Source organism: Triplophysa rosa, linkage group LG20 (assembly GCF_024868665.1).
Source record: "Triplophysa rosa linkage group LG20, Trosa_1v2, whole genome shotgun sequence".
NCBI lineage: Eukaryota > Metazoa > Chordata > Actinopteri > Cypriniformes > Nemacheilidae > Triplophysa > Triplophysa rosa.
Window position 1 is genome coordinate 10,918,829 of NC_079909.1, and position 24,988 is coordinate 10,943,816.

The window sequence follows — 24,988 nt, forward strand, 5'->3', positions numbered from 1 at the left end:
TAATATGATTCAGGGTGACAGTAATCACTGTCTTATAAAAAATAGAAAACAAATTAAGTACATTCTAAATTATGTTATGTTACTTGTCAGCTGGACTTTATTGACAATTATTTAACCCCCCACAGACATCCTCTGTAATAACAAGTTATCTCCTTTAAATGGTAATGATGGCATTTGATCTAAAAAAAAACACTCCAGTATCTTCCATGCACCTTAGGCTCACCGAACATTTATTAAAAACTATTCATTTTAAAATAATTCAACAAGCACTAAAATATATTTTTGGAGAAGCTTAAATTTAAACATATACTTATTTGTTTACATTATTTGCAACGCTTCAAGGAAAAGTTCATCAAAAAATGAAAATTCTGTCATAATTTACTCACCCTCTTGTCATTTCAAACCTGTATGACATTTTTTCTTTTGCAGAACACAAAATAATATATTTTGAAGAACATTGGTAAACAAACAACATCGGCTCCTATTGACTGTTTGGACACAAAACCACTGAGACATTATTCTTTATGTTCCACAGAAAAAAGATTAATATACAGATTTTGATCAACATCAGTGTGAATAAATGATGACAGAATTTATATTTTTGGGTGAACTGTTTTGAGGTTATGGTTAAAAACAGTCTTTTAAAGATTTCTTTGATGACACACATATGACTTTTAGAAGATAACTAATCAATGATTCTTCACTCCTAAATATATCCTCAGGTCAGAGCGAACAATTAAATCTGTATTTTTCATCCTGACTCTCACTGTTCTGAGAACAGATGGATTGAGAACTCCTTATTGAATCTGTCCCTTAATACACCTAAGGGTGGGATCCTGCCATGATGTGTCACAGAATGTGTCTGTGGAGGTGTGGTAGCATATTACTGAACATCTATTTATCTCTCCTGTTCTGCAAGTCTTACAATTAAGTGTTACATCACTTCCTCCTCATGTCATCCTCAAGATTACATGAAATTAAAAAGATGCTAAATTCACAGGTGTCACCATTATCAGTAAGCAAAACACATAGGTGTTGGACACAAGCTTTTCAATTATTTCATGGTAACTTGTATCATTTACAAGCTATCGCTTTAACTCTTATTAAATGTCAAATTAAATCTGTAAAATGTCAAAGTTTGTTTTAATTAAAAGAGGTCACAGAAAATGGCATGTGTGCACTTAATGAGCATTCAGTAATTAGGCTGAGAATATTGACCGCTGCATGTGGCAGGACAACACTTTACATTACAGGGTATTTGTTGTAAATATTACAAGTAAATATCATTGTAAATATGTTCCATAAACAATGCAATTAGTCACACACACAGCAAGCAATTCAAAATTGAGATATTCACTGAAAATTAACCGAATACAAGTCATTTTAGCGTAAAGAAAATAGCAGCTATTTAGTCAGCTATGCAGACTTTGCTCATGCTGAAATGTAAGGTCCATTTATGCATCTTCACCGTTCAGCCTGCCCACTCGATGACATGTCTGGATTTCTGTTCCATCTACAGCTGAAGACGAATCACACAATGATCACTTTAAGGAGGTCAACATCTTGGGGAGCTTAATTAAAAACTTGTGCTATTACAGTGCGGGTCTGTAAAGAAATATAGAACGGAAAAATAGGCTAAATGCGCATCATACTAAAAAGAAAACTGTGCACTTATATTTGTGCATTTTGCTAAGTTATGTAGATAATTAATCAAACGTACTTTTTATTTCGATGAACAAAAAGTATAAATGAAACAGATTTTTATATTTAGGTGGTGGTTATTGCCTATTTATTCCATTTACAAAGTTCTTTATTTCTATACGCGATATAGCCTAATACACAAGCAATTTGTCATGTAAATTGTGCTCCGTCTTTTGCCTCCTGCTTGCTGAAGAGAAGCGCGTCTTTAAATTGGAATTTGAGTTAATTTCACAACGTGTTAGCGGATTGTGTTTACAGCAATAGGATCAATGTTTATTGTGTGGACAAGCCGGTAATTGTGTCTGAATAAACTCAAATTAGAGTTAGATCATTTACATATGATTAGAATTAGTGGAACCCGTTTAAAGCCCTCTCGACTGCGGCTGCAGGTGTGCGTAACTGGGAACTCCTTTTTGGTTTTGTTTCTCCGAAAGAAATACACGATGAGAGTAAAAAGAAGGTAAACAGTAAACACTAAATTAACCACTAGACCACGTCAAATTAGACATTAGGCGACTGAGACAAATAAACAGACATTTTGCAGCTTGCATGTAATCTAATTAAAAAGATTCCACAAAACTAAACTCACTGGATCAGTGAACCATTCCACAACACACAAGTGATGTGGGTTTAATAACAATTGTTAAGAAAATACCCCCCCAAAAAGGCAACTTGCTGTCATAGGCACATTGTTGCAGACGTAAGTATATCTAATGTATATATAAAAATAATTTTAAGCCAAAATATCCAGGTGACGCTATATGACCAACTTCAACCAAAGCTCATTTCTAATCGTTTTTGTAATAATTTGTTTTGAGTCTCAGGTGACGTCGCCTGCAAACAAATGAATTCAAGGCAGCCCTCTTAAAAAGACGAGAGGGCGACTGGTCATTGTAGCAAGTAGGCTACACAAAACTCTGGATTCCAGCAAACTTTTTATACAGCTTTAAAAGGTTTTTTCCTTCATTTTGTGGTATACCTCTGGTCAGACTAAGTCTTTTATTCCCTCTTTTAATCCTTCCCTTTATCTCAGAAAAACACAAAACCAGGTTCCACGCAGTGCTTTAGTGGCTAAAAGTGAAAGAGCTGCTTCTCGCGGGGCTGAACTCTGAATCGCGCTGCAGAATTGGTTCCTGTGAATAGGTGGAGGAAAAACGTTTAATAGGATCCGAGGGAGGTTTTGCACTCGCAACCTGCTCTCTAAACAGGTGGAAATGAGACCTTCTCAATTGGACAAATAGTAAGTATAAACCAGCATGGAAAAGCAATTTTCGGCGACAAGGATTAGCAACTTGCAATGAAAATTGAAACTCGGACGGTCTCCAAATCCTTTTTATTAAATCAACCTGAGCAGCACTTCCTCAGCGTTTCCTGACAAATAAATAAACAAATACTTTAAATCTATAACAGGTTAAAAGAATGAAAAAAAATCATACAGCTTTAAAACGTGATGATGATATTTAGTTAACTTTAAAAATTAAATCCAGCATTTTTCTGTTAAGGGTAGCCAACGTTTAACCGTCCCTAAAAAACCCTTTACATTAAAACACAGTGATATAATAAACGAATACATTGCGACAATAACGCATAATTTATTATAAAAATATAAAATTTATTGTAACTAAAAATATATAATAGTTTGTTATTAAAACTATATAATAACAATAACAACACTAACAACAACAACAACAACAATAATAATAACAACGACAATAATAATAATATTAATAGTGGTTTCCTGTGTTATGAAACACACCATCTGCAATGGATCATAAATGTGAAGTGTGCTGTGGGTGTGTGACAGACGATTTGGGGCAAGAAACTTAAATAATAATCTGTAGTATCTGTCATGCATACCACCCCCGTGGCCGTGTATAAATGAGAGGTAAGAAAGGGGACAGTTCTGGTGATGGCGTTTCCTTGTCACCCTGATAAGAGCAAGAGCAAGTGATGTCAGCTAAGTGCTCAAGACAGTGATCTCGCGCTGATGAGGACGTCTGCGCGTAAAATGTGACAGTCTCGCAGTCACGCAGTTATCTTTCAATACATCTGCTGTGCGCTTTGGAGAAAAAGGTAAACTACAACATCGACTCTCTGGCGTAAGTTTGCTGTAAGATTTTCGCAAGTGCTGAATAGGAATCGACTCTGGGAGGGGTTTTGTCTTATTCTCTGCTTAACGAGCTCTGTAATGTCCTGTTAATTTTGTGTGTACTAGTTAATGAGCATTAATCGGGTACCCCTGGATGTTATTGTTCTGGGGATGGCCATTTGAATGCAAATGGGTGACATTGTAAAAGCAAGGTGCTTATTAAACTGGTGCGTGTCCTGGCTTCTCTGGAATTCAGCAGGAGAGGACGGGGCGACTGGTCGATGCTCACACCAAGTTCGGCAGAAATGACGAGTTCTTTCCCTCTGGAGGCAGTGATGTCCTCCCCGAGACTAGAGGACAGGAGCGGGGCCACGGCTGCACCCAAGTCCCTGGCGTTTTCAATTGACAGAATCATGTCCAAGACTTCGGAACCGAAAGGAGGCACGGAACAGCGCAGGGGAGTCGAGGGATCCGATGGGAAGAAGACGGTCGGCTTGTGCACTCCCATTCCCTGCATGATTCCATTACAGCCGTTCAGCTACGACCTACAGGCCAAGGCTTTAATGAACTATTCTGAGTTTTGGAAAGTTAATTTCAGGGGAGCACTATGCACTTCAGCGGCGATGTGTAAAGCCAATTGTGGCATCTGCGGCAAAACGGACTCGGGCGTAAAACACACTGTGTTTCCAGGAACCAGGGTCATCAAACCACAGGTTATACATCAAGCGCTGACCATGCCCACCAATGGATCGTTGTGTTATTTCAATTACCTGGACTCTGCTTATCATCAGTCCGAGCTACTGAGTGGACATTTATTTTCCTCGGCAATTGCGAACTCACAAGCACAAGCTATAAGCGCACATCAGAAGCTGCTCCTGCTGGAGAACGCGAAACTTGCCTGCGTCTCACCCGAAAAATTCCCAACACCTCAATACCCGCATAAAGAGCATCTCCCTGGACAGCTGGACCAGATAGTTCGGGAAAATCACAATTTGACCGAGAAGAACGGAGTGAAAGTGCACAGTAAAACGAATAACTGTTCTGTTGACGGGAAACCCAAGAACTTCACGTGTGAAGTTTGTGGAAAGGTAAACGCATGCATTTGTCAGTAGCCTATGTGTTTTGTACAAATAAACACATTTACAACTAAGCCGTTGCAGACAATCTTTTTTATAATATTTTACTAACCCCTTTATTTTTTTACAGGTTTTCAATGCGCACTATAACCTTACGCGTCACATGCCGGTACACACAGGTGCAAGACCTTTTGTGTGTAAAGTATGTGGGAAAGGTTTTCGCCAGGCCAGCACATTGTGTAGACATAAAATTATTCATACACAGGTCAGTACACGAAAACCTTATTTCTTATTACTGTCCAAATTCGCACATTTTATAAATAAAAATGCCTAAATATGCATACGATTTTCGTACACAGGAGAAACCTCACAAATGTAACCAGTGTGGAAAAGCCTTCAACAGAAGCTCGACTTTAAACACACACATCCGAATTCACGCAGGCTACAAACCATTCGTCTGCGAATGTTGTGGGAAGGGCTTTCATCAAAAGGGTAAGCAGTCTAAATTCATCTAAGTTAAACGGTGTAAAATACATCCAATTAAAAAAAATCGTAAGCGTGTATTTAATTATACACCAATAAATATAAACCTATATTTATTTTACCTATGCCTTGAGGATGAGCAAGGCCTTACTTGAGTTTAAGATCAATGTAAACGCGATTTGTCATTCTAAAAACTACTTACTCTTACAAGATTTTTACATTTCATATGGGTCAAGAAACAGACCTTTCACTTCTTTGTACATCGACAGTCCTCGACTGTTTCGACTTTGAAATTAACCGAGTTTGACAACTTCTTGATTTCCACATGGAAAGTGCTGATTAAGGAAGGCTTGGAAATGAACAGCCTCTGTTAAATAACTTAATTGTGAACCGTTGACCTTTTCTTTTTCCTTGCAGTTGAAAATGTTTTTATTTACATGTTTTTTTCTGCCTCATTTTCAGGGAATTACAAGAATCACAAACTGACGCACAGTGGCGAGAAACAGTACAAATGTTCAATTTGTAGCAAAGCCTTCCATCAGGTCTATAACCTCACGTTTCACATGCACACGCACAATGACAAGAAGCCCTTTACCTGTGGAACATGCGGGAAAGGCTTCTGCAGGAACTTTGACCTAAAAAAGCACATACGGAAATTACATGATAGTAACAATTGTTTATCCGCCGGAAATGATTCTTCCAGAGGACACCAAAACTAAAACAGCTTTTAAATGGACAACTGCTTCATCATCTTCCGCCGACATGGACGAAGGAAAAACAAGACGGGGAAAAACATCACTGGGGAATTGTACATAAAGCAGAATAAAATATTATTTAATAAATACTCTGCCATATAAGGCTATCAAGCAATTATTTGTAGAATAGATTAAACAAAAACGTTTTATAAATAAATGCTACATATGTGTAAAAATAAATGTTTAGTAAATTTGACAATTGTTGACGCAGTAAAGCAAATGTGCTAAAATAAAATAAATAGCCTACTGCAACAATGTCGTATTTATTTGGAAAATGGCTTACTTTCACATTATCTCAAATGTTTCTGTTTTTTTGGAAGAATTGTTTTCCCATTATAAAAATTATATCTCTGTTTATTTTTTTCTATTTTAAAATAATGACTTAAGATAGAGTTAACATATAGCTTTTTGACATTATTACTAAAAACATATATGTAGGCTACAATATATATTACAGTAAATTAGATACACAAAAATCAAAATCTATAATAAAAACTTTATTTCAAACAATTAAGAGCTACAAACTATTGATCGATTACACAAAACCATGCAGTCCACATTTAAAGTCTAAGCTTACAATGCCTGGTGGAGTTCAAAGCCTGTGGTTTCATTTAGACATTCGATACACGATTCTGCCTCTTGACTTCAGTTTAATGGCTCAAATTATCAGATAAAACATGGACTCTTGAAAGCCCATTACGTTAATCAACTAAAGAGCCTCATGGGAAGCTTCGGCGCATCAAGTCGTGTTCATCAGAAGGTGGAAAATGGACTACACTGCTCCTCATCGTAGCAGCATTAATAAACAATAATGTATTCTGCGCACGGATCCTGGAACAATATTATCCTTACACGCTAACAGACATTTTGATGAGAGACAAGCGCGTGATCTCAAATCTCTGTCTCCCAATTACAGCCCAATTAGCAATTATGCCCACGTCTTGGGACCAAGAGGAAGACTAATATTACTAGTTGACTGGCCTATTCACCTCCTTAGTGGCAAGAATCTAAAAATGTGTTTGAACAGAAGTGTTTTTATTTCATTCATCTGCATCCAAATATAGTCCCACGTGGAATACAGGCGTGGTTTAATAAAACAAGAAATCATGTTTCAAGAGGAATAACCATGTCTCGAGAGCTTTACAAATTACAATCTGTGTTATTGGATTCGTTTTGCATAGGTTACTGGCTTCATAAACATAAAACCATGTTTAGTGAGAAATGTAAACTTTATTATAAAAAATATTTTGTAACAACAAAAGTAGCATATTTTAAAAATGTATAAAGTAGGCTAATAATTATCAACTCAACTCAACTTTATTTATATAGCGCTTTTTACAATTTTCATTGTTACAAAGCAGCTGTACATAAGACATATTGACTATAAGCAAAACAATTAATTATCAAATTAAGAATCGATTATTTTACTTATTGCCAAGGAGTAGGGCCGCTGTAAATATAAAAGGATTGTTTATTATTAGTTTTATTTGAAAAATGTTATGCTGAAGATAATTTTTTTAATAAACGATTTTAAATGCCACTGCTTCAATAGTTAAATTCAAACACTTTTTACGAGGGTATAGGCCTAATAATTTACAAACGAATGGACACCCCATGTGACATCCGCAAAAAATGATAAACTAAAAGAGTAAAGCATTTATGGTGGTGAAGAGGTCTGGGAAAATACCAGTGGGGGTGGGTCTCACCAAAAGACATGTTTGTGTGGGGTACAAAAATCTCTTTTGTGCAAAGCTGCCTATCTTGTCTACATAGCGCCCAAAAAGATTGCAGAGAACAACCTAAAGGCAGTCTCGTTGGCCTTTTTCCGCACTTAGCCTACCTCTCAAACGTCTGAGCAACCAGCTTTGCTTCTAGAAACATGTTAATTGACAAGGGAGCTCATTACTGCATGCACATGTAACGCGGCGAGAGGGATTATAGGGACAAGAGCGCATTAATGAACTGTCAACGGCGGAGAGCATGTACACGACGGAGATCAGCCGAAATCGAGGCATTTACGAGCGACAAAAGCCCGGTTGAGACAGGAAGAAAAGAAGACCCAGACTTTTGTTTGGTCAACTCAATTGATTGTAAATGGAAGATTAACGGGGGTAGCTTCAGCATTTTTAAGCAGACGAGGAAGAAAGGGCCCAATTAAATCCGCCAAATGTTAACCACGTCGTTTCTCTCAGTTTAGCCCAAATGAAATTCTAATTAAACCGTCCTCCATCCATCGTTTTAGAAAGCCATTTCTCTCCCAGTTGGAGAAGAGCGGGATAGCTGTAGTACTTGTTAAGAGAAGCGTCGCTACTTGGCACAAAGCGCTCGCGAGACGCATTGTAGCGCGCCAAGGGTAAAGTTAATGAGCTCGGGCTCGCGCTCTTTGGACCCGTTCCTACGTAACTGCGCTGTAAAGACAGACTCGGCCAAGCGACCACATGGTGTTCCGTACACGTATTTAGGCTATGTCCAAAATGATAAAGAAGGTCGACCTGACAATATGTTGTTTCATTTGAGTAGGCAGGCTGTGAATATTAATTCAAACAATAGCTAAGACAACATGTAAACTGACAGATGAAAAATCACAAAAAACGGAGCAGTTAGTAGGCCAAGCTTTGTGTGTACGTAGTCACATAACTAAACGCGTGGGATCAGACGTTACCCACGCAGCCCCCACTATAGGCCCGGAGTGGCATGCAGTGTTCGGCCTGATCGTCAAGGGCACGCTCAGAGAAGGAGCTTCATTGCTTTAAGGTGTTGAGGCAGCCGAATGGTAGCGGTGAACGAGGACTCTGCCTCGCTGGAATTACATCAATGTCAGTCTCGGGTATGACCTCCATTCAGAAGCAGTCTTGAAGGCTTCGGGCCACGCAGCTGAAGGGGACCTTCTGTCCCCTCTTCGACACTTGTACTGTAGAGACGAAGGTCTGAACTCAAAACAGTCTGTTCCAGATTAAACAATCTCAGTGCACCATTAACTATAGCATTAATGATGATGCATTAGACCAAAGATGGACCAGCAAAACTCCAACAGATATCTGCTTAAATTGCTGGATTGGTTCTATTGAGGCCTGACCTGAAATCAGTCTCATTGTTTGGCAGGATCAGTAAATCTGGGATGTCCAGTGCTAATCTTTTGACCCAGGATGCCCCTTTAGGACAATCTCCACTCCGTTTCCCAGTGGATGGGTCTTAATTAACTTAGACCAAAATCCTGCTGTTAAAGTGGTGCTCTCTTCAATACACCATGTTAGAATGCAAAGATTTTGATAAGAGGCAATGTGTCAATTACTCATTTATAGTGGGTTTATTCACAGTTTGGAAGTCTGGAAGAACCTTGTGAAATTACAGATGTTTGGTATTAAATATACAACAGCTTATGCGAACAATAAACACTGTTATACCGTTGCAGCCCAACACATACACATTCCGGACTACACAAAAATACTTCAAATGCCATGATGGAGTGGATGTTTTGACTACTTGGATTGAATGGTTCCTATGAGGGAAGGAAGAAAATGAAACTCAAAATCAATCCGCATAAAACGTATAACTTAGCCAGAACAAAAACACATCAGGAGTCCTTTAGTGCTGGAATCGTCGTTTCAAGAATGGAGAGAATTCCCTAACAGTCTCCCGAGTAGAAGCTATTTGTGTTTAAGTGCACTACATTTACAATGATATGTGAAATCTTTAGTTGTGAAAAGCACTTTTGGGCGCAATGGGCGGTATGTTTCTAAGACAAGTATACTTTGTTTCGGTACAGAGAAAATGTAATCATTTATATGTTTAAGACTTCTAAATATTAAGAAATTGATATCAAAAATATTGTGAAATAAATCATTTTAAAATTGTTAATATTGCCAATACAACTGGACTATCATGTGAAGTCTGCAGTTTCATGTAGTGATAATGAACTTTGTTCTATTAGCTTACAAGATCATTCTGGAGATCTGGCTGATTTCCAGGTGTTTAAAGCCTCTGGACATTTGGCCTTGGCCTGTGCTGGGTCTCTGACAGCCTCTGTTGGCAGTGGTGTCCGTAGCCAATCCACCTCGGGGCTTTCTCCATTAGAATACATAATGCAGAGCTAGTCATTTGGAAAGGCTCCAGATCGTGCTCTTCAAAATCCTTTTGGATAATTTGCTGTCTTGCCCTCCACCCACAACCAGAATTCTCCACCCTTCTGCGGTCGACACCCCCCCATCTGAAACCCCTGACTGGTACCCTGACCTCAGGGGCAAGAGTCCCAGCTGAGGAGGAAGGGCAGCTGCCAACCACCAACACTTCAACCCTGACCATCCAGATGATCGCGTTTGTCAAGCCGCCACTCCGTGTCACACTGCACTGGTTTGATCATCCAATTAGGCTGGGCTTTGCCATCTTTCCCTCCACAGAGAGCAGAAAGACAGTAAGATAATATGAAAAATGTGATGATAAAGTATAGCCTTTGATGTGATAAAAACAACAACGGCGAGAAATAAATAGAAACTCATAATTTACGAGTAAAGACAATTTTTGAGTATTGTAAGGAAGAGATTTTCATCAACATCAGAATCAAGATGTTAAAAACTGTTGTACTGGAAACAGCAAATGCGGCTGCGTCCAGATTCACTTTATCCCCATCCAAAACAAGTAAAACCACAAGCACAAAAACAAGCCTAATCAGATAACAAAAATGCATGAAAGTTCTAGTCAACTTAACACTCAACTGAACTTTAAGTGGCTGACCCTTCAAAAAAGACACAATACAATAGCAATTATCGTATAGCCAGTTGAAGTGCTCAGAGAGGTTTTATGTAATGGCAGTCATGACCTCATTGTTACTGAGAGTATTCAAAAGCTGTCCGCATTTGCAAATGTGTGCCTATGTTAGCAAAGAGCTTTTTCGGATTAGCTGGACATCTGAAAGTAATTTAGAGGGCCATAGTGACAATTCATGGTCCTTCACGCTAAATATATTATCCTACAGAAGTTTATAACTTTCTGGACCCTACTTTTAAAAGTGTTTACAACAGCTTATTTAACTATAGTCTTAATTCAATTATCTGAATATGGTGTTCAGTAATTTTTATGTTTTTTCTTGGAAAACACATTCAGCGACAAACTGTATAGATACACCTTTTTGTTCCTTTTTATTAAACAAAACAACTCTCCTTAAACTAACTTTTAAAAGGCAATTTAATATTATTTATGGTTATTATGATGATGAATATTATTATTAATAACAACAAGGATAATAATAATAATAATAATAATATTAAAGGAAGGTTTGGGAAAAAACTAAAAACAAAATGCAAAGTTTGGTGAATTTTCAGATATTTCAAATGATTCATTCATTTCTATTCACAGGACAAAATTAAGCCTTTGTTACAAAAGTCAGTACTGCACCCTTGTGGACATAATATTAATTAAAATGATCTAAATAGAGTTTTAAATGGAATATGCATGAATATACATTTTCTATTCTATTGCAGTATTTTATGTGCATTTATTAAATCATTAATTATTTACTGTACATGTAAGACTTAAGCTGGCAGGTAAAATGTCTCATTTTATTACTTTAAAAACAGATACATTTGATAGAACCGGAAAAAAAAATCTAACAGGACTATCTAATTAATTGTACAGTCAAGTGTCACATGTCAGACAGCAGATCTAGGTTTGGGTCGAGGGGGCTTACCCCTGCCATGTGCAGGTGAGGGATGTTGTTGGCCAGATCTCAGTCTCTGTTGTCCAAATGATGTTCCCGTCTCACTCACTGGGACCTGTTCTTTACTCAACAAATACTGCTCCCATTCTGGCAGTTTCTGTTCAACTGAGGCCCAATAGCGAGTCTATAATACAAAAAGAATCACCACAGTTAATTGCTTGGTTTTCATTTACTTCTGCATTACTTGCATCACATGCTATGCGGAGTAGGTAAAAGATTTCATGCTGAATTTAAACTAAAGCAGCTACACGCAGTATCATTCCCATACAATTCAAAACTTTTTCCAATTCGTTATGATGATGTTCATGATGAGTACATGGAAAATGTGATGGAACCTTAGTTTAGACATTTACTTCCGGTTAGTACTAAAAAGTGCTTTAAATGCATTGTTTGTCTATATGCATCTAAAAATTAAATAATGAACAACAAACAAGTACCCTACAGAAGGGAGGGTTCAATACCTCAAGGTGGATAACATCCGGATGAAGGAGCTGTCTCGTATGAAGATTTTTTTCAACATTCTCCAAGTCCTACAACACACATAAAACACACAGATTTATTCAAAATTCCTACTTACTTCAAAAGATGAGCAAAACTGTGAGCGGTAAACATTTATTAAAATCAGCATAGTTTAGCTACAACCTAATAACAGAATAAACTAAGGAATCAAATAATGCTGAAAAGTTCAAACCCTGTAATATTTGGTGACTTCACGACAATAGAGTTTTAAGACAGTGAGGGGAATTGTTTAATAAACACTTTAAAGTTTACCTTAAGTATCTGAGCATTCCTCTTGTGTGCAGCTTGAGACGTCAGACATTGTTGTTTCTTCTTAGCTCTCTGCTGTTCATACAGTGCTGCCATCTGCTGTAACAATAATGCTCTTTTCTCCAATCTACAGGAATAAAGATTCATTAAATCGCGTATTTCCACTATAAGAAATTGTGATATCTACGTCTGGAAATCTAAATGAAATGGAAAAACATTGAGAGGACTCACATCTCTTCGTGTTTCTTGCCGAGTTCAAACTCTTCGTGTGCAGCTGAAGCCATTTAAGTCACAGTATAACCGCAGCTTTTGATTTATAAAGCTACATCTGAATTTAGCAAAAGTGTTATCGCTAGCAAATCGGACCAAAACAAGCCACTGTTTTTACTAACCTGCAATGCCTGTCGTAACCATAACTACCAAATACAGTGTTTGCGGAAATGACAGATTACAAGCGAAACTTTAGAAGTGCGCCGTCTACTGGTGGGAAGAACAGACTGTCATATTTATTAACACATTTGTACCAGAACATAACTGGGTATTTTTTTATTAAAGCTACTTTTATATTAGCTTTATTTTTTTGTCATATAAAGTTATGCAGAATAATCAGAATCTTACTGAAATTTAAGAGACTGCTTTTACGTTTTTGATTCGTTTTTGTTTATCCTCTGCAAATTACATTTTACATGTACATTTATTCATTTGGCAGATGCTTTTATCCAAAGCGACTCACATGTAAGAGAGCATTTAAACATTTTGTCAACACACTAAACAGTACCGTTAGTTTACAAGGCCATGCTACTGGGAGGATTAAACATGGAGTAAACAAAGGAGAGAATGAACAACAAGATTAAAAAAAATTAAACTACTGTGCTATGAAATAAGAATTTTGTGACATGTCATAAATTCAAAGCTAAACAGAGTAGTTTCAAATTAAAGCATTGATATTTGTATGACTTGGGCATTTCATTTACAATATGTTTGACATTGAAAAAATCCTTGACACTTTGAAGATCATCATAATATTAAATTCTTTGCATCATAAATCCTTGTTAATTCAGGTTGCTATTTTTGCTCAGCCAAAACGAAAGAAGTTTAAATTCTTTACAAAACAATGCAAAAAATCTTAATCTGAAGGCAAAACATTTATTGGTCTGTTTTGTTTTTAGTGGAACCCTTAAAATGGAATAAATTAATTTTGGAATAAAAATGACATTTCTTTGGTGTCTGAAAGGCCAGCCATCCACCCAGTCTGGATTGTCTACAACATGAGCAACAGTTTAAAAGATCAGCTCTTTGATAGTATTTTTAACAGAGAAATAGTCAGGTGCCCTCCTCTGCTTATATTTGCTTTATCCCTTTGATAATCAGATTCACATTCATTATCATAAGCACATTTTTCTTTTAAATAGCACATTTTCTCATTTTAAACATTTGACATATGTCCCATTGGGTTTATGAGAATTGCACATCATTGTTTTCTTTTTATATTTACATTTAACACAGTGTCCCAACTTGAAAATGGGATGGGATTGAACATGATAGCATTACTTCACTGTTTTGTTTTATTTGGTGGTTTATAAAAGCCTCTGCCTTTTGTGTGAAAGGGTAGAATAAAAAAAACAATATAAGAGAAAACAACAAGTTTTCACTTTTATAAATAATTCAGTTATCCTTTCAAAATCTCTCACTACTCAAATTTGGGAGATATAAGTTATAACAACAAAAGCAGAAAAATCATGAATAAATCATTAACAAGTATTTGTTTTCATATTGCAAAATCTGAAATTTCATGACTTTCCTTCATTTCTTTCTTAATCAGAATCAGAAAGAGATTTATTGCCAAGTGTGTTTGCACATACAAGGAATTTGTTTTGGTGACAGGAGCATCCAGAACACAGAAACAGCATCAACAGTACACAGAGACCATAACACAATAGAATACAGTACACAATGATTTAAATAAGGGCCTATGGGTATAAAAAAATTAAGAAATACAATACAATAAACATAAGATAAAGATATAGAGAGTAAAGCTATGTATGTATGTAAATATGTACAAGTAAAAAATAAGAATAGACTACTGTAGTACAAGGTATGTGCTATATACAGCAGAATGAATTAAATAATTTACAGAAAAAGTTGTATAAAAATAGATAGTGTATTATCTGGAGGATATAATTAATATTGCACTTAATTATTATTGCACAGAGTTATTAATTGCACGGTGTGTAAAAACATTTAACTGTTCAAGAGGTAGATGGCCTGAGGGAAGAAGCTGTTTTTGTGTCTGGTTGCTTCCCAGAAACAACACAGAATTGTATCTTAAAGTTGGTCTGTTTTATTGGTATTATTTAGATAAAAATAAAATAATCAGACTGGAATGTATGAATTCTGGAATAAAAGTCTTTAATTCCAATTATTCATTGAATCTCTTTACGAAAAAAAGCCACAATAAAATTTAGTAGGTTATAGCAAAAGTTTTAGCTATTAAAAAGCATACTATATACCTATTGTCTAAGGGTGCAAGAAAAACAGCAATAACTTTATTTTGACTCTTTTTAGGTAATATATTAGGTTTTATATTGTGGTTTATAGGAGCCTTTATAGGATAATTTGATATGTTCTTCAACAATTACACTTTGTTAGTGGGATGATAACATTTTATTAGCTTCAGCAGTGAAAACAGTACAACAACATTTTGTTTTCAATTTTCTAAATAAGCAATTCAATATTTATCTTTCAAAATCTCACACTTCAACGCAAACAAAACACTAATATAACAATGTTCTGTAATCTCAGTAAAATAATTCATCAGAGTAGCAAAACTCACTTTCTTTAATTTCTCAAGCTATCAGACTTCTTTAGTGTGTGGTGAGACAGGATTTATTTGCTTTAACAAAATAATCAATAACAAAAAGTGTCATGCTTTTATACCTTTATACCTATACCTAGACTTTTATACCTAAACTGTTACCTGTCACAGTCACTCATAACATTCACTATAAAGCGAATCAATGATACTTTTTCTTATCTCCTGTCATCAGCTATAAAGCAATCACACAAAAAAGATCTATCAATGTAAACACAAATAATTATACTAAATGAACAAAATAAAAATCTTCAAATTAGCATTTACAACTGTTTCATTGTCACTAGTTTTATCACTTCATTTCTATTGTCAGATTTTTCTTCAGGTTTTGCATTTTTTAAACCATCAAACCCAGGTTTTCTGTTACATGATCAACATAACCATTCTTCTCTTCACCTTGTGCGCTGTTTGAGCTTTCTTCCCTGTCATGACTAATCTCATCACTTTCATTAGAGGTTTGCTCACCATCTGATTCAAGTATCTGATTTCCCTGCATTTGGTCTTTTGCATCGCTTTGTTTAACTTGTATGTCTTCCATCGCTGTAGGATCATGAATCATATCTTGATCATTTTGTTGTCCAGTTAAATCGCTTTGACTGGACTGGGTTTTTTGCTCATTGACCACTCTAACATCTTCTGTAGCGTTACTGCTTAATATCTCTCCTGTTTCTTGCTTTCTAGGTTCTCCATCTAAAGTTGTATTTTCCTCAGATGCTTTAGATTCATTCTCTGCAGGATCTAACATCATCTTGGGGTTGGACACAGGCTCTTGCCTAATTCCACCTCTTCTATCTTCTGCAGTGTTACTGGCGGGACTGCTAGGCCTCTTTCTCCCTTCTTGCATTCCACTGGATTCTTCTTCTTGAGATATATTTTCCTCAGATGCTTCAGATTTCTTCTCTACAAGAATCCCAGTTTCATTTGTCATTTCATGTTCATTCACTGCAGCTGAAAGAATCTTCTTGGGGCCCCACACAAACTCATTTTTGGGCCAAAAATGCTTAAAAGCATACTTAACTAGATCTTGCCTCTGCTTTTTGTCTAATACAGCAAACATGAAGTAATCTAGTACGCTTTTTTTCACGTTTGGAAGCGTTTTCATTACAAGAGTTTCATGGAGAAAAAACTTGACCAGTTTTTCCTGGTAATGCTCGAAACCAAGAGTCCCCAGACACTTCAGGATGCGTGTGATGCGAAGGTTGTTGTGAGTATATCTGTAAAATGAAAAACATACTTTCATCATAAGAAATGCCGGTTTAGGTGGTCAAGGTTTAGGGGAATCTTTCATCGGTTTTATAATTTTTTTCACTTTTGAAAACTGAAGTCATTAACTATATACAGTATGTTGCAAAATAATTCATAACTATGGTAAATTTTAGCATCTGCAAATTATGCACTAGAATGAGCTAAATGTACTTTTGGCATTTTATCAACAGCTTCTAGTGGTATCACAACGATACGCTTTAAAGGGGATGTGCAACGGTGTTTCATGCATTCTGACTTCTTTACAATGTTAAACACAGTGTTGGGCACGTTACTTTAAAAAAGTAATCAGTTATAGTTACTAGTTGCTTCTCACAAATAGTAATGGAGTTCACAACAGTTACATTATTATAAAAGTAACTGATTACCAGGGAATGTAACTATTGCGTTACCTTTAAAATAATGTTCAAATATTTCAAATAACTTGGATGAATGAAATGAAAACTAAATAGAATAATTATTTGTATAAAACATTGATCAATAATCTACACTGTTTTAATGTTGCTGTGGGTCAATGTGAGAGACACCTATTAAATTCAATATTTTATATAACAATATATGTTATTATTGTAAATATTATCATTACTAAACTGGAACAATAAAACATATTAGAATAGTTCAGAACTTTTACTATTTATTGGACAGACCACAACTGGTCAACAAATAAGTCTAAAAATAAATTATGCTTCTAAAGACATGTACCAACTTCACAACTGCTAGACATACTGTACTGTACTTATGTTTCGTAGTTTCTTACAAAAGTAAACAGTTTAATAACAAGAAGTGCTCTCAGTGTTTTGACTGCTTTCCAGTATGATAGTGGAATGTTAGTTCGTGCATACTTTAGATTGCATTTTAGGAGACGGAATATTTAATTACGCGCAGTTATTGTTTGACAGTTGCAGTATAAATCAGGATAAAATTTTAAAGTGTTTAAGTGTTTAAAAAGTGACTCATTGTTAACATGTAGTATCATGGCAAGTGTGATTTTATACTTGTTTCCTGTCTTGACAACAGAGACCAAAAAAATGTAAATGGAAACAGCTATATTAGGTGTTCACTTGTATTACAGTACGTGGCAGTTCAGTTCAGTTATAATATGACTGCAAGTCTGCATGATAAACCTATGAACCTAACGCACATTGTCGCTTTGTGACATAGTAAGTACAATTTTGACTATTATTTTTAATTATTTTATTATTATAGAGTGTGAAAATGTACTTTCCCTAAGCCAATCATCATCAGGTATGCGGTTATCTCACCCCACTCACTCACACACACCAATCAAAATCAGTTTTGTGTCCCACCCCCAACACACACAGCAGAGAAAAAAAAAAAACTTTGCAGGTCCTTTGGATGAGAGAGCCTACTCGGATGAAAACTGCTTCAGTGAGCTCAATTATAGTAACGCTGCATATAACCCCATTATTCCCATCACTGGTTAAACGTGAAACGAGAACGTCTTTTCATGCTTGACATGGTCAACTTCCTTTCGGTGAGGAATGTTATATAAACGGTGGATATAATGCTGGATTTGGAGATCGTTGGAAACTGATAGATGGCGCGGTCCCAGCGCTAAAAGATGCCGGACATGAACCACACGCGGTAAGTGAAACGGAGTCATATGTCTGTGTTTTGTTGGCAATGGGTGAGCACGTGCTTTAGTTCCTCCCCCCATCCCCCCGCACACGTCCTATGTTTTCAGAAGTAATCGTACAGCTGTATCTGTCTTTTATAAATGTGATCAAACTAAATACTCTACGGATATTTGAAGGGTGCGATACTATTCTGTAATTACTCAAGATTAACATGAGATATGCAGAAACTGTCTGAGTGATGGCCACTTTAAGCTTTCCTGTTGCTTAGTGGCTAGAACTTAACGCTAGCGACGCCAAGGTCAGGGGTCGATCCCAGGGATAGCACATACTTAGATACAAATGAAGTATCATACAATGTAAATCGCTTTGTATAAAAGCGTCTTCCAAATGCGTAAATGTAAGGAGATTTTTAAGATTATAAGAATACTTTTGCCAAGTGATCCTAAACTTTTGAAGTGTAGTGTAATTAAATAACATCATACAAAATGAAACAAACAGAAGTATGACAGTATAAACCTGTTTAGGTTGTCAAAGCGTTTCTTCCAGTTATCAGCACGTGCCACATCTCCTGTCCTTTTGTTGACCAAGCATATGCCGTAGAAATCCAACATGAGCTCATATGATTTCACCAGATTCTGCTTTGCAATTTCTTTCTTACGGAAACACTGGAAAACGATAGATTACTTTGAATTTAGAGATCTTGATTTTTTTAAATGCCTTAAACACCTTCTGAAAAATACAGTGATTTCTATACAAAAACTTTTTCAAATCAACAAATTTAAAAAAAAGTAACATTCAAAAACAAATAACTGAATATTTTAAACACACCTTGATTTCTTGTTTTGTGAGCACATGTGCTTGCCAATTCATTCCTTTCTCTTGTATTGGAAACAACCTGCAACATCTTTTTGAAATGGTGAAATAAACAATGGCCATTCATACTTTTAAAATCTCAAACAGTTTAAACAGCTATAGAGTTCATAGTTGTATTGTAAAAAGATCTAACCACTGAATGTAGGAGTGAACATCTTCCAGCCTTTCATAATCCCCCCACCATTCTTTGTGAAATTGATGAATATATACACCTGCAAAATAATGGTAAAAAATAGTCTTGTTCAAAAGAAACAGACATAAAAATAGACAGTTAAGTTAACTATACGAGCATAATGGCATACCATCTGGCTTTGAGCTCGCACAACCCATGTAAAAGTCCAGATTGTGGATATTTTTCTGGAAAACAAAAATCAATTTTTTTTAATGCAATTTGATGTCTAAAAGACATGTTTTTTTTACATAAACACATTTCTGAGACATGTGTATGCATATTTTATACGGGCCTCAGTATACCCCATGAGTCATGACAATGCACAGCTTTCCCCTAATTTCAGGCAAGCTGTGTCACTGGACTAGGGGTGTCACAATATATCAGTATTGACAAAAACCGTGATATAAGACAACATGGTAACACTTTACAATAAGGTGCTATTTGTTAACAATTAGTTAATGCATTAGCTAACATTTACTTATACATTATTAAAATCAAATGTTGTCACTGTTAACATTAGTTAATGCACCATGAACTAACATGAATAACTGTATTGACAGGAACTAGCATTAACAAGTATTAATAAATGCTGAAAAACTAAATTGTTTATTGTTAGCTAATGTTAGCTAAAGCATTTTCTAATGTTAACTAATAATACCTTATTGTAAAGTGTTACCGACAATATGATTATTAATATTGTGTCACTACACATAAGATAATATTGTAAATAATTAAGCAACCATTTAAAGTCCCTGTGAAACCGGAAGATGCCTTCGTTTTTACTTCCATATTTTGACTCATTTCCAAGTGAAATGGAATTTCTAATGAGAAAATAGTGTGCGTGGCTTTCGTCTTTCTCTGCAACTTGATTCTGTGTGTGATTCTGTTGTGCATTTTCATATTTTAACTAAAGATTATGAGGGCACATTGATATCTATTTACAATAAACACTGCAATATTTCATGAAAAAATAGGCATTGTAATTTTTAATTTCACTGGGACTTTAAATTTTTGCTTCTCTCTGTCTTCTTATAAGTGCCTTTTTAGTATTGTTCATTGGCCAAAAAAGATAGAAAACACAATATAAACTAAATTAAATTTGAACTTGACTGATAGCATTATTTATTTCTATTAAAAATTGTTTTACCATGAATTATTTTGGCTACCTTTTGACCTTATTCTCTCATCCCTATTAGATTTTAAGGTAAATAAATATACAGTTTGCAAGTCAAACATCATCCATGCTTCTGTTAGAGTTTCTCTCTGTAGACGCATGTAAAAACACAGAAATCAACAACTGTGACCATTCTTCTGAACTAATCCTTTCATATGTGCTGTGCATAGATAGAGATAAGCAGTTGTAATTATAATAAGCATGAAACCAAAACTATACAAAAAGTTCCCCAGTATGTCCCTCAGTCTACTTTGTGAAGATTACTGTACTGTAGTTTTGTGTTATACATGTTCTGTATATACCATAACTGTATATACAGTATGTACCATTAATGACAATAAACAAAGAAACAGGTTGTTTACTTTGTCTGGTTCATCAGCATCATCAAGGTTCTAGAAAAGAAAAGAAAACAAAATTTTAGAAAAAGATCAGCATATAAGTTGTGACAAAATTTTGACATTAACATTTGTATAAATTAAAGGCGGGGTAACCGATTTCCGAATTAGCTTAGACCAGCGGTTCTCAATCCTGGTCCTCGCGGACCCCCGCTCTGCATATGTTGTATGCTTCTCCTACCGCTTCTGAGGTTTGTTCAATATGCCCGTAAGAGCCCTGCGAAGTAAATATCACTAGATATTCTGCCATAATTCCAGTTCGAAATGGGCGTATATGTTCCATCCAAAGGGCACTAAGCGTGACTACGCAAATCTCAAGATTACGGTTAAATAACCCTTCAAACTTCCGTAGTAGGTTTTGTCTGTGTGAGGACGCTGTGTTCGTGTTCTTAAATTAACTTCAGCCGATTTCCTGTGTGCAGTGAGTAGACAGCAATGAACACTGGTCAGGGAGCACGTCAATCGGAACGATTCATTCATTGAGCTCTCTTCTAACTAGCTGGCGATTTAAATCAGGTGTGTTAAACAAGAGAGAAACACAAAATATGCAGAGCGGGGGTTCCGCGAGGACCAGGATTGAGAACCGCTGCTTTAGACAACTGAGTCGGGCCGAGTACCAAAACCTTGTAGCCAATCAGCAGTACGGTGCACAGTGCACAGGACGGACATTGGCCGAGCCGAGCGCTGACGAAAGCTAAAGATGGGGGTAGGGGTGTGTTTGTTTTGGTGATTTGAACATCAACAACGGCTAAGAGAAATCGGACACCCCGCCTTTAAACTCAGCCATGCTCTGTGGATGTGGATCTTCGTTTTATAAAGAGTAGAATGGGAGGAAATGTGCCAATGGTAAAATATGCACCATTTTTGTTCTGTCATAAAACTCACTTTGGAACTATGCCGAAACTCTTGCATGTCCTTTGCAGCGTATAAGTTCCTGCGACATTTTCCCTATGTTTTCTTCTGCAAACATACAGATAACAGCAATCATGAATCATTTTGATGTTCTTTGAACAAATATTGAATGATAAGTAGAATAGCATTTAGTAAACATGCCTTTCACTGTTACTATGAATTTAACGGGCAAAATTAAAACATTGTCTTTATTTAGTAAGAAGCCTAAACATTTTTTTATTTAAAAATGCGCATTTCAAAGCAATGTCTTGCAAAGAAACTGAGATGTTTAAAATGGTTAACAAGCATTTTCCACACACTGCCTCTTTAGCTCAATATCTATCATACATGTTGTAGTTTGTATTCATCATAGCTCTTTCAAGACAAAAATATAACAATGGGCATGAGTGCAAACAAGCATTTTTTTTAAATGTCCAATGTTCATAATGTCATCTGAAACACACCTGTAAGGTGCGAGAAGGCCTATAAAATGTTGTGCTCCTTGCATGTATATTTATTTTCCAACAAGTACAGTTGACTATCATGTACAATGTGCAGTGTCGTAACTTTGTTTTGAAAAGTGGTGGGGACAAAGACGACACAAACAATACTTTAATAAATTGTTTCTGTAATAACTCGTTGGGAATATTCATGGGCGTCACAAGCGCGAAAAATGTAGGTGACTCCTCTAGAAAAAAGTATATAAACTGCGCCGCTTGATCGGCGCCTTCAGTGGTGTAACGTTAGTGCGAAAGACGCGTGACAAATAATATTAACACTGCCGTGAAGCAAGTTTGAATCCGCTAAACTCACTATTCTAAATTTTCACATCAGATATCAAATCTGCTTCCATTTGTTTTTAAACTATATCATGTTTTCATCAATAGATCATTTAAAGCATGTTGTGCTTTATTATATGTAATGATGGCTGTTGCCGTACGTAATTAAACGTATTAATTTGTGATAAAATAAAATCTATTGAAACGAATGTGTGTTTTCCCCATGTTAAAAATTTGGTGTTTGACACAGATTACCTGTTGGTGGGTCAAGGATTGAGACGTTTGGGAACCCCCTGCTAATAAGGACAAACATTCAAGTATACAGGGGAAACAGATGGGAAAATAATATCTTTAAAAAACCTTATTTTCACTTATTACTATGGGCATTGCCAGATAGGCTATACAAATATACAGCGAACTTTCTAAATTTTGTTTTGAACTCATGAAACTACAAAGTTGTGACGTTTTCCATTTATTGGAGTTTTCTATCAAGTATCAAAATGTAATTAATCTTGCAATAGACGATAGCAACCGCATGTCGAGAACAATAAGGACGAATATATATCACCAAAGTGCAATTAAGCGCAAAATGTTTGGTACATGTATGACTTGAACAGCCATTTTCAAATATTTTCATCATTTTATTAAAAATAAATGCCTTTACAATCTGATATGTGATAGGGAAAAGGTTCAGCAAACAGCAGTCCCGAACCCACGACGACATGAAGTAGGTAACACAAGCTTCACACTCTACGCCACTGGAGCAGTCTGTGTTCCTGTGCCTTTCTTACTGATGGGCGGAGTTAGTATAAATAGCCTCTGCTTACAAAGCGTGCTAACCTTACTTGCATACACTCCGTATTTTTTATTTCTTCTAATAAGTGGTGGGGACCAAATTGATTTTGGCAAAAAGTGGTGGGGACATGTCCACCCGCAAATTACGCCTATGACAATGTGGTTATTATATATTACTGCCAGTGCCAACGTATTTTAAAATAGAATGGATATAATTAGATGCACCTGACTGTTTCAGGAGTCATAGAAAGCTATTTTTGTGGTTTAACGTTACACGTCTCGCATATAATCCAGACAGCATTGTCAGGAAACATTTGAAACAAACCAACAAAACAAACATTACCTCCTTTCGGACTGTTTTACTTTCATCGTCTTCCCATGTGGAGTCATACTCGCAATAATTAGAGTCCGAGTCCAACTTCGGTGTATTTGTCAAACTCATGCCGCTGACGTTAGGTAAAAAAACCCTTCTGAATAAGTTTACCAGATACCAAATCCTAAATATGATATTATCAAAAGGAAACATTAATCAAAAACACCGTTCTAGTCAAATAACGCGTGCTTAACTCTCTTTTATTGCTGACAGAAAACGAAAGCTCATACTGAAACGAAAGCATTTGTACTTCACAAACAAGGAAGCACAAACCGCCGCCTGCCCGCCTCGAGTAAACGCAGGGGTTGCCAGATCGCGCTTAAATATTCTGCAACATCAACATCTCACTTGCATGTAGATCTACACAAATGTTTTATTTAATATATTTTCGCTTTACCAAAATGAATTAAGCAATGGATACCACAGAAAAAAACATCTTTAGCTACTAATTCAGTGAATCTTTATGCTAGTGTAGGCTACTCTTGTTGACAAAGTTGAAAAAATTACTTTTAGCATATAGGGGTCCTATTTAATTATATTTTAAAGTCTCTCTGAGACTATCGCAGAAATAAAGCCTGAATTATATATTCTCTATATATTTATTTTTTCCTCTGTCTTTTTAGTTTGCTCTGAACACTTTCTGATGTTTTTACAGCACTTTGGTATAACATATGTTGTTTTTAAATGTGCTTTAGAAAAAAAGCTGACCTTGATTATTAGCCACTTTGCAATGAAAATGTCTTTCACTTGAGCCAGTTACCTTGTGACAAATGAGTCTGGAAAATGACATCATGGCAACATTAGCTTGCCAATTATATCAATACAAACACAGACATAACATTGTTTTAAGCTTATTTTAAACTGACATAAAATGTGGCAGATGTAATATTCAAGTGTTGAATATAAACGTATAACTGTGATATGTGTGTAATTCCTGTACATGGGCACTAGGGGGCAATAGTGAATAGGAGGGTTGATGGGTAAGCAGAGGGATAGGGTACGGAAGGAAAAAGTAAAAGAACGCATGTTGAAAGCTGATCTGTGAGTTTGTCATATTTTCTCGTCAAAATAATACAGCAGACAGATTACAATCTAATACAGCAATCTTCCTGCTTGTATAAAACCCCTCTAATATTAAATGACTCCCAAAATCTACTTTACCAGTGAAATATTTGAGTTTTTGCATATCTTGCTAAAAAGACTGTGTCTGTATGCTGT

General features: G+C 36.0%; 3 protein-coding genes across 9 annotated transcripts; 1 reads left to right on the forward strand and 2 right to left on the reverse strand.

Annotated features, from left to right (window-relative positions):
* Positions 1-209: 209 nt before the first annotated feature.
* Positions 210-13,016, reverse strand: cep15 (centrosomal protein 15). Of its 7 annotated transcripts, none has more exons than XM_057362271.1 (6): positions 12,817-13,016; positions 12,589-12,712; positions 12,279-12,347; positions 11,788-11,941; positions 5,945-5,984; positions 210-1,519 (listed from the first exon to the last, which is right to left on the reverse strand). In XM_057362271.1, exons 1-6 carry the CDS (start codon positions 12,867-12,869, stop codon positions 1,465-1,467), a joined length of 495 nt encoding a protein of 164 aa, XP_057218254.1. In that variant the 5' UTR covers positions 12,870-13,016; the 3' UTR covers positions 210-1,464. The 7 variants fall into 7 exon arrangements, 6 of the variants coding, with proteins under 6 accessions (XP_057218254.1, XP_057218255.1, XP_057218258.1 ...); XM_057362273.1 differs by lacking the exon at positions 210-1,519 and adding an exon at positions 3,048-3,072; XR_008965069.1 differs by lacking the exons at positions 210-1,519; positions 5,945-5,984 and adding exons at positions 9,406-9,603; positions 10,041-10,493.
* On the forward strand, positions 3,445-6,345 carry fezf2 (FEZ family zinc finger 2). The gene is made up of 4 exons (XM_057362269.1): positions 3,445-4,878; positions 4,997-5,131; positions 5,226-5,358; positions 5,812-6,345. Exons 1-4 carry the CDS (start codon positions 4,072-4,074, stop codon positions 6,066-6,068), a joined length of 1,332 nt encoding a protein of 443 aa, XP_057218252.1. The 5' UTR covers positions 3,445-4,071; the 3' UTR covers positions 6,069-6,345.
* A 2,210-nt stretch (positions 13,017-15,226) lies between the features above and the next one.
* On the reverse strand, positions 15,227-24,050 carry ogfr2 (opioid growth factor receptor 2). The gene is made up of 8 exons (XM_057362900.1): positions 23,741-24,050; positions 21,818-21,892; positions 20,900-20,929; positions 19,494-19,548; positions 19,325-19,403; positions 19,147-19,213; positions 18,835-18,983; positions 15,227-16,671 (listed from the first exon to the last, which is right to left on the reverse strand). Exons 2-8 carry the CDS (start codon positions 21,842-21,844, stop codon positions 15,795-15,797), a joined length of 1,284 nt encoding a protein of 427 aa, XP_057218883.1. The 5' UTR covers positions 21,845-21,892; positions 23,741-24,050; the 3' UTR covers positions 15,227-15,794.
* Between the last annotated feature and the right edge of the window lie 938 nt (positions 24,051-24,988).

Coding starts and splice junctions, on each gene's coding strand:
- cep15 (XM_057362270.1), bottom strand. CDS start 12,869: ATGGCTTCAGCTGCACACGAAGAGTTTGAACTCGGCAAGAAACACGAA. Junction 11,942..12,278: donor CGGATGTTATCCACCTTGAG/GTATTGAACCCT, acceptor TTTGTATTATAG/ACTCGCTATTGGGCCTCAGT. Junction 10,494..11,787: donor CTCACCTGCACATGGCAGGG/GTAAGCCCCCTC, acceptor CTCTCTGTGGAG/GGAAAGATGGCAAAGCCCAG.
- ogfr2 (XM_057362900.1), bottom strand. CDS start 21,844: ATGCAAGAGTTTCGGCATAGTTCCAAA. Junction 19,404..19,493: donor TGCGAGCTCAAAGCCAGATG/GTATGCCATTAT, acceptor ATTATTTTGCAG/GTGTATATATTCATCAATTT. Junction 16,672..18,834: donor CGCTTTGACAACCTAAACAG/GTTTATACTGTC, acceptor TTCATTTTACAG/ATATACTCACAACAACCTTC.
- fezf2 (XM_057362269.1), top strand. CDS start 4,072: ATGCTCACACCAAGTTCGGCAGAAATGACGAGTTCTTTCCCTCTGGAG. Junction 4,879..4,996: donor CGTGTGAAGTTTGTGGAAAG/GTAAACGCATGC, acceptor ATTTTTTTACAG/GTTTTCAATGCGCACTATAA. Junction 5,132..5,225: donor ATAAAATTATTCATACACAG/GTCAGTACACGA, acceptor TTTCGTACACAG/GAGAAACCTCACAAATGTAA.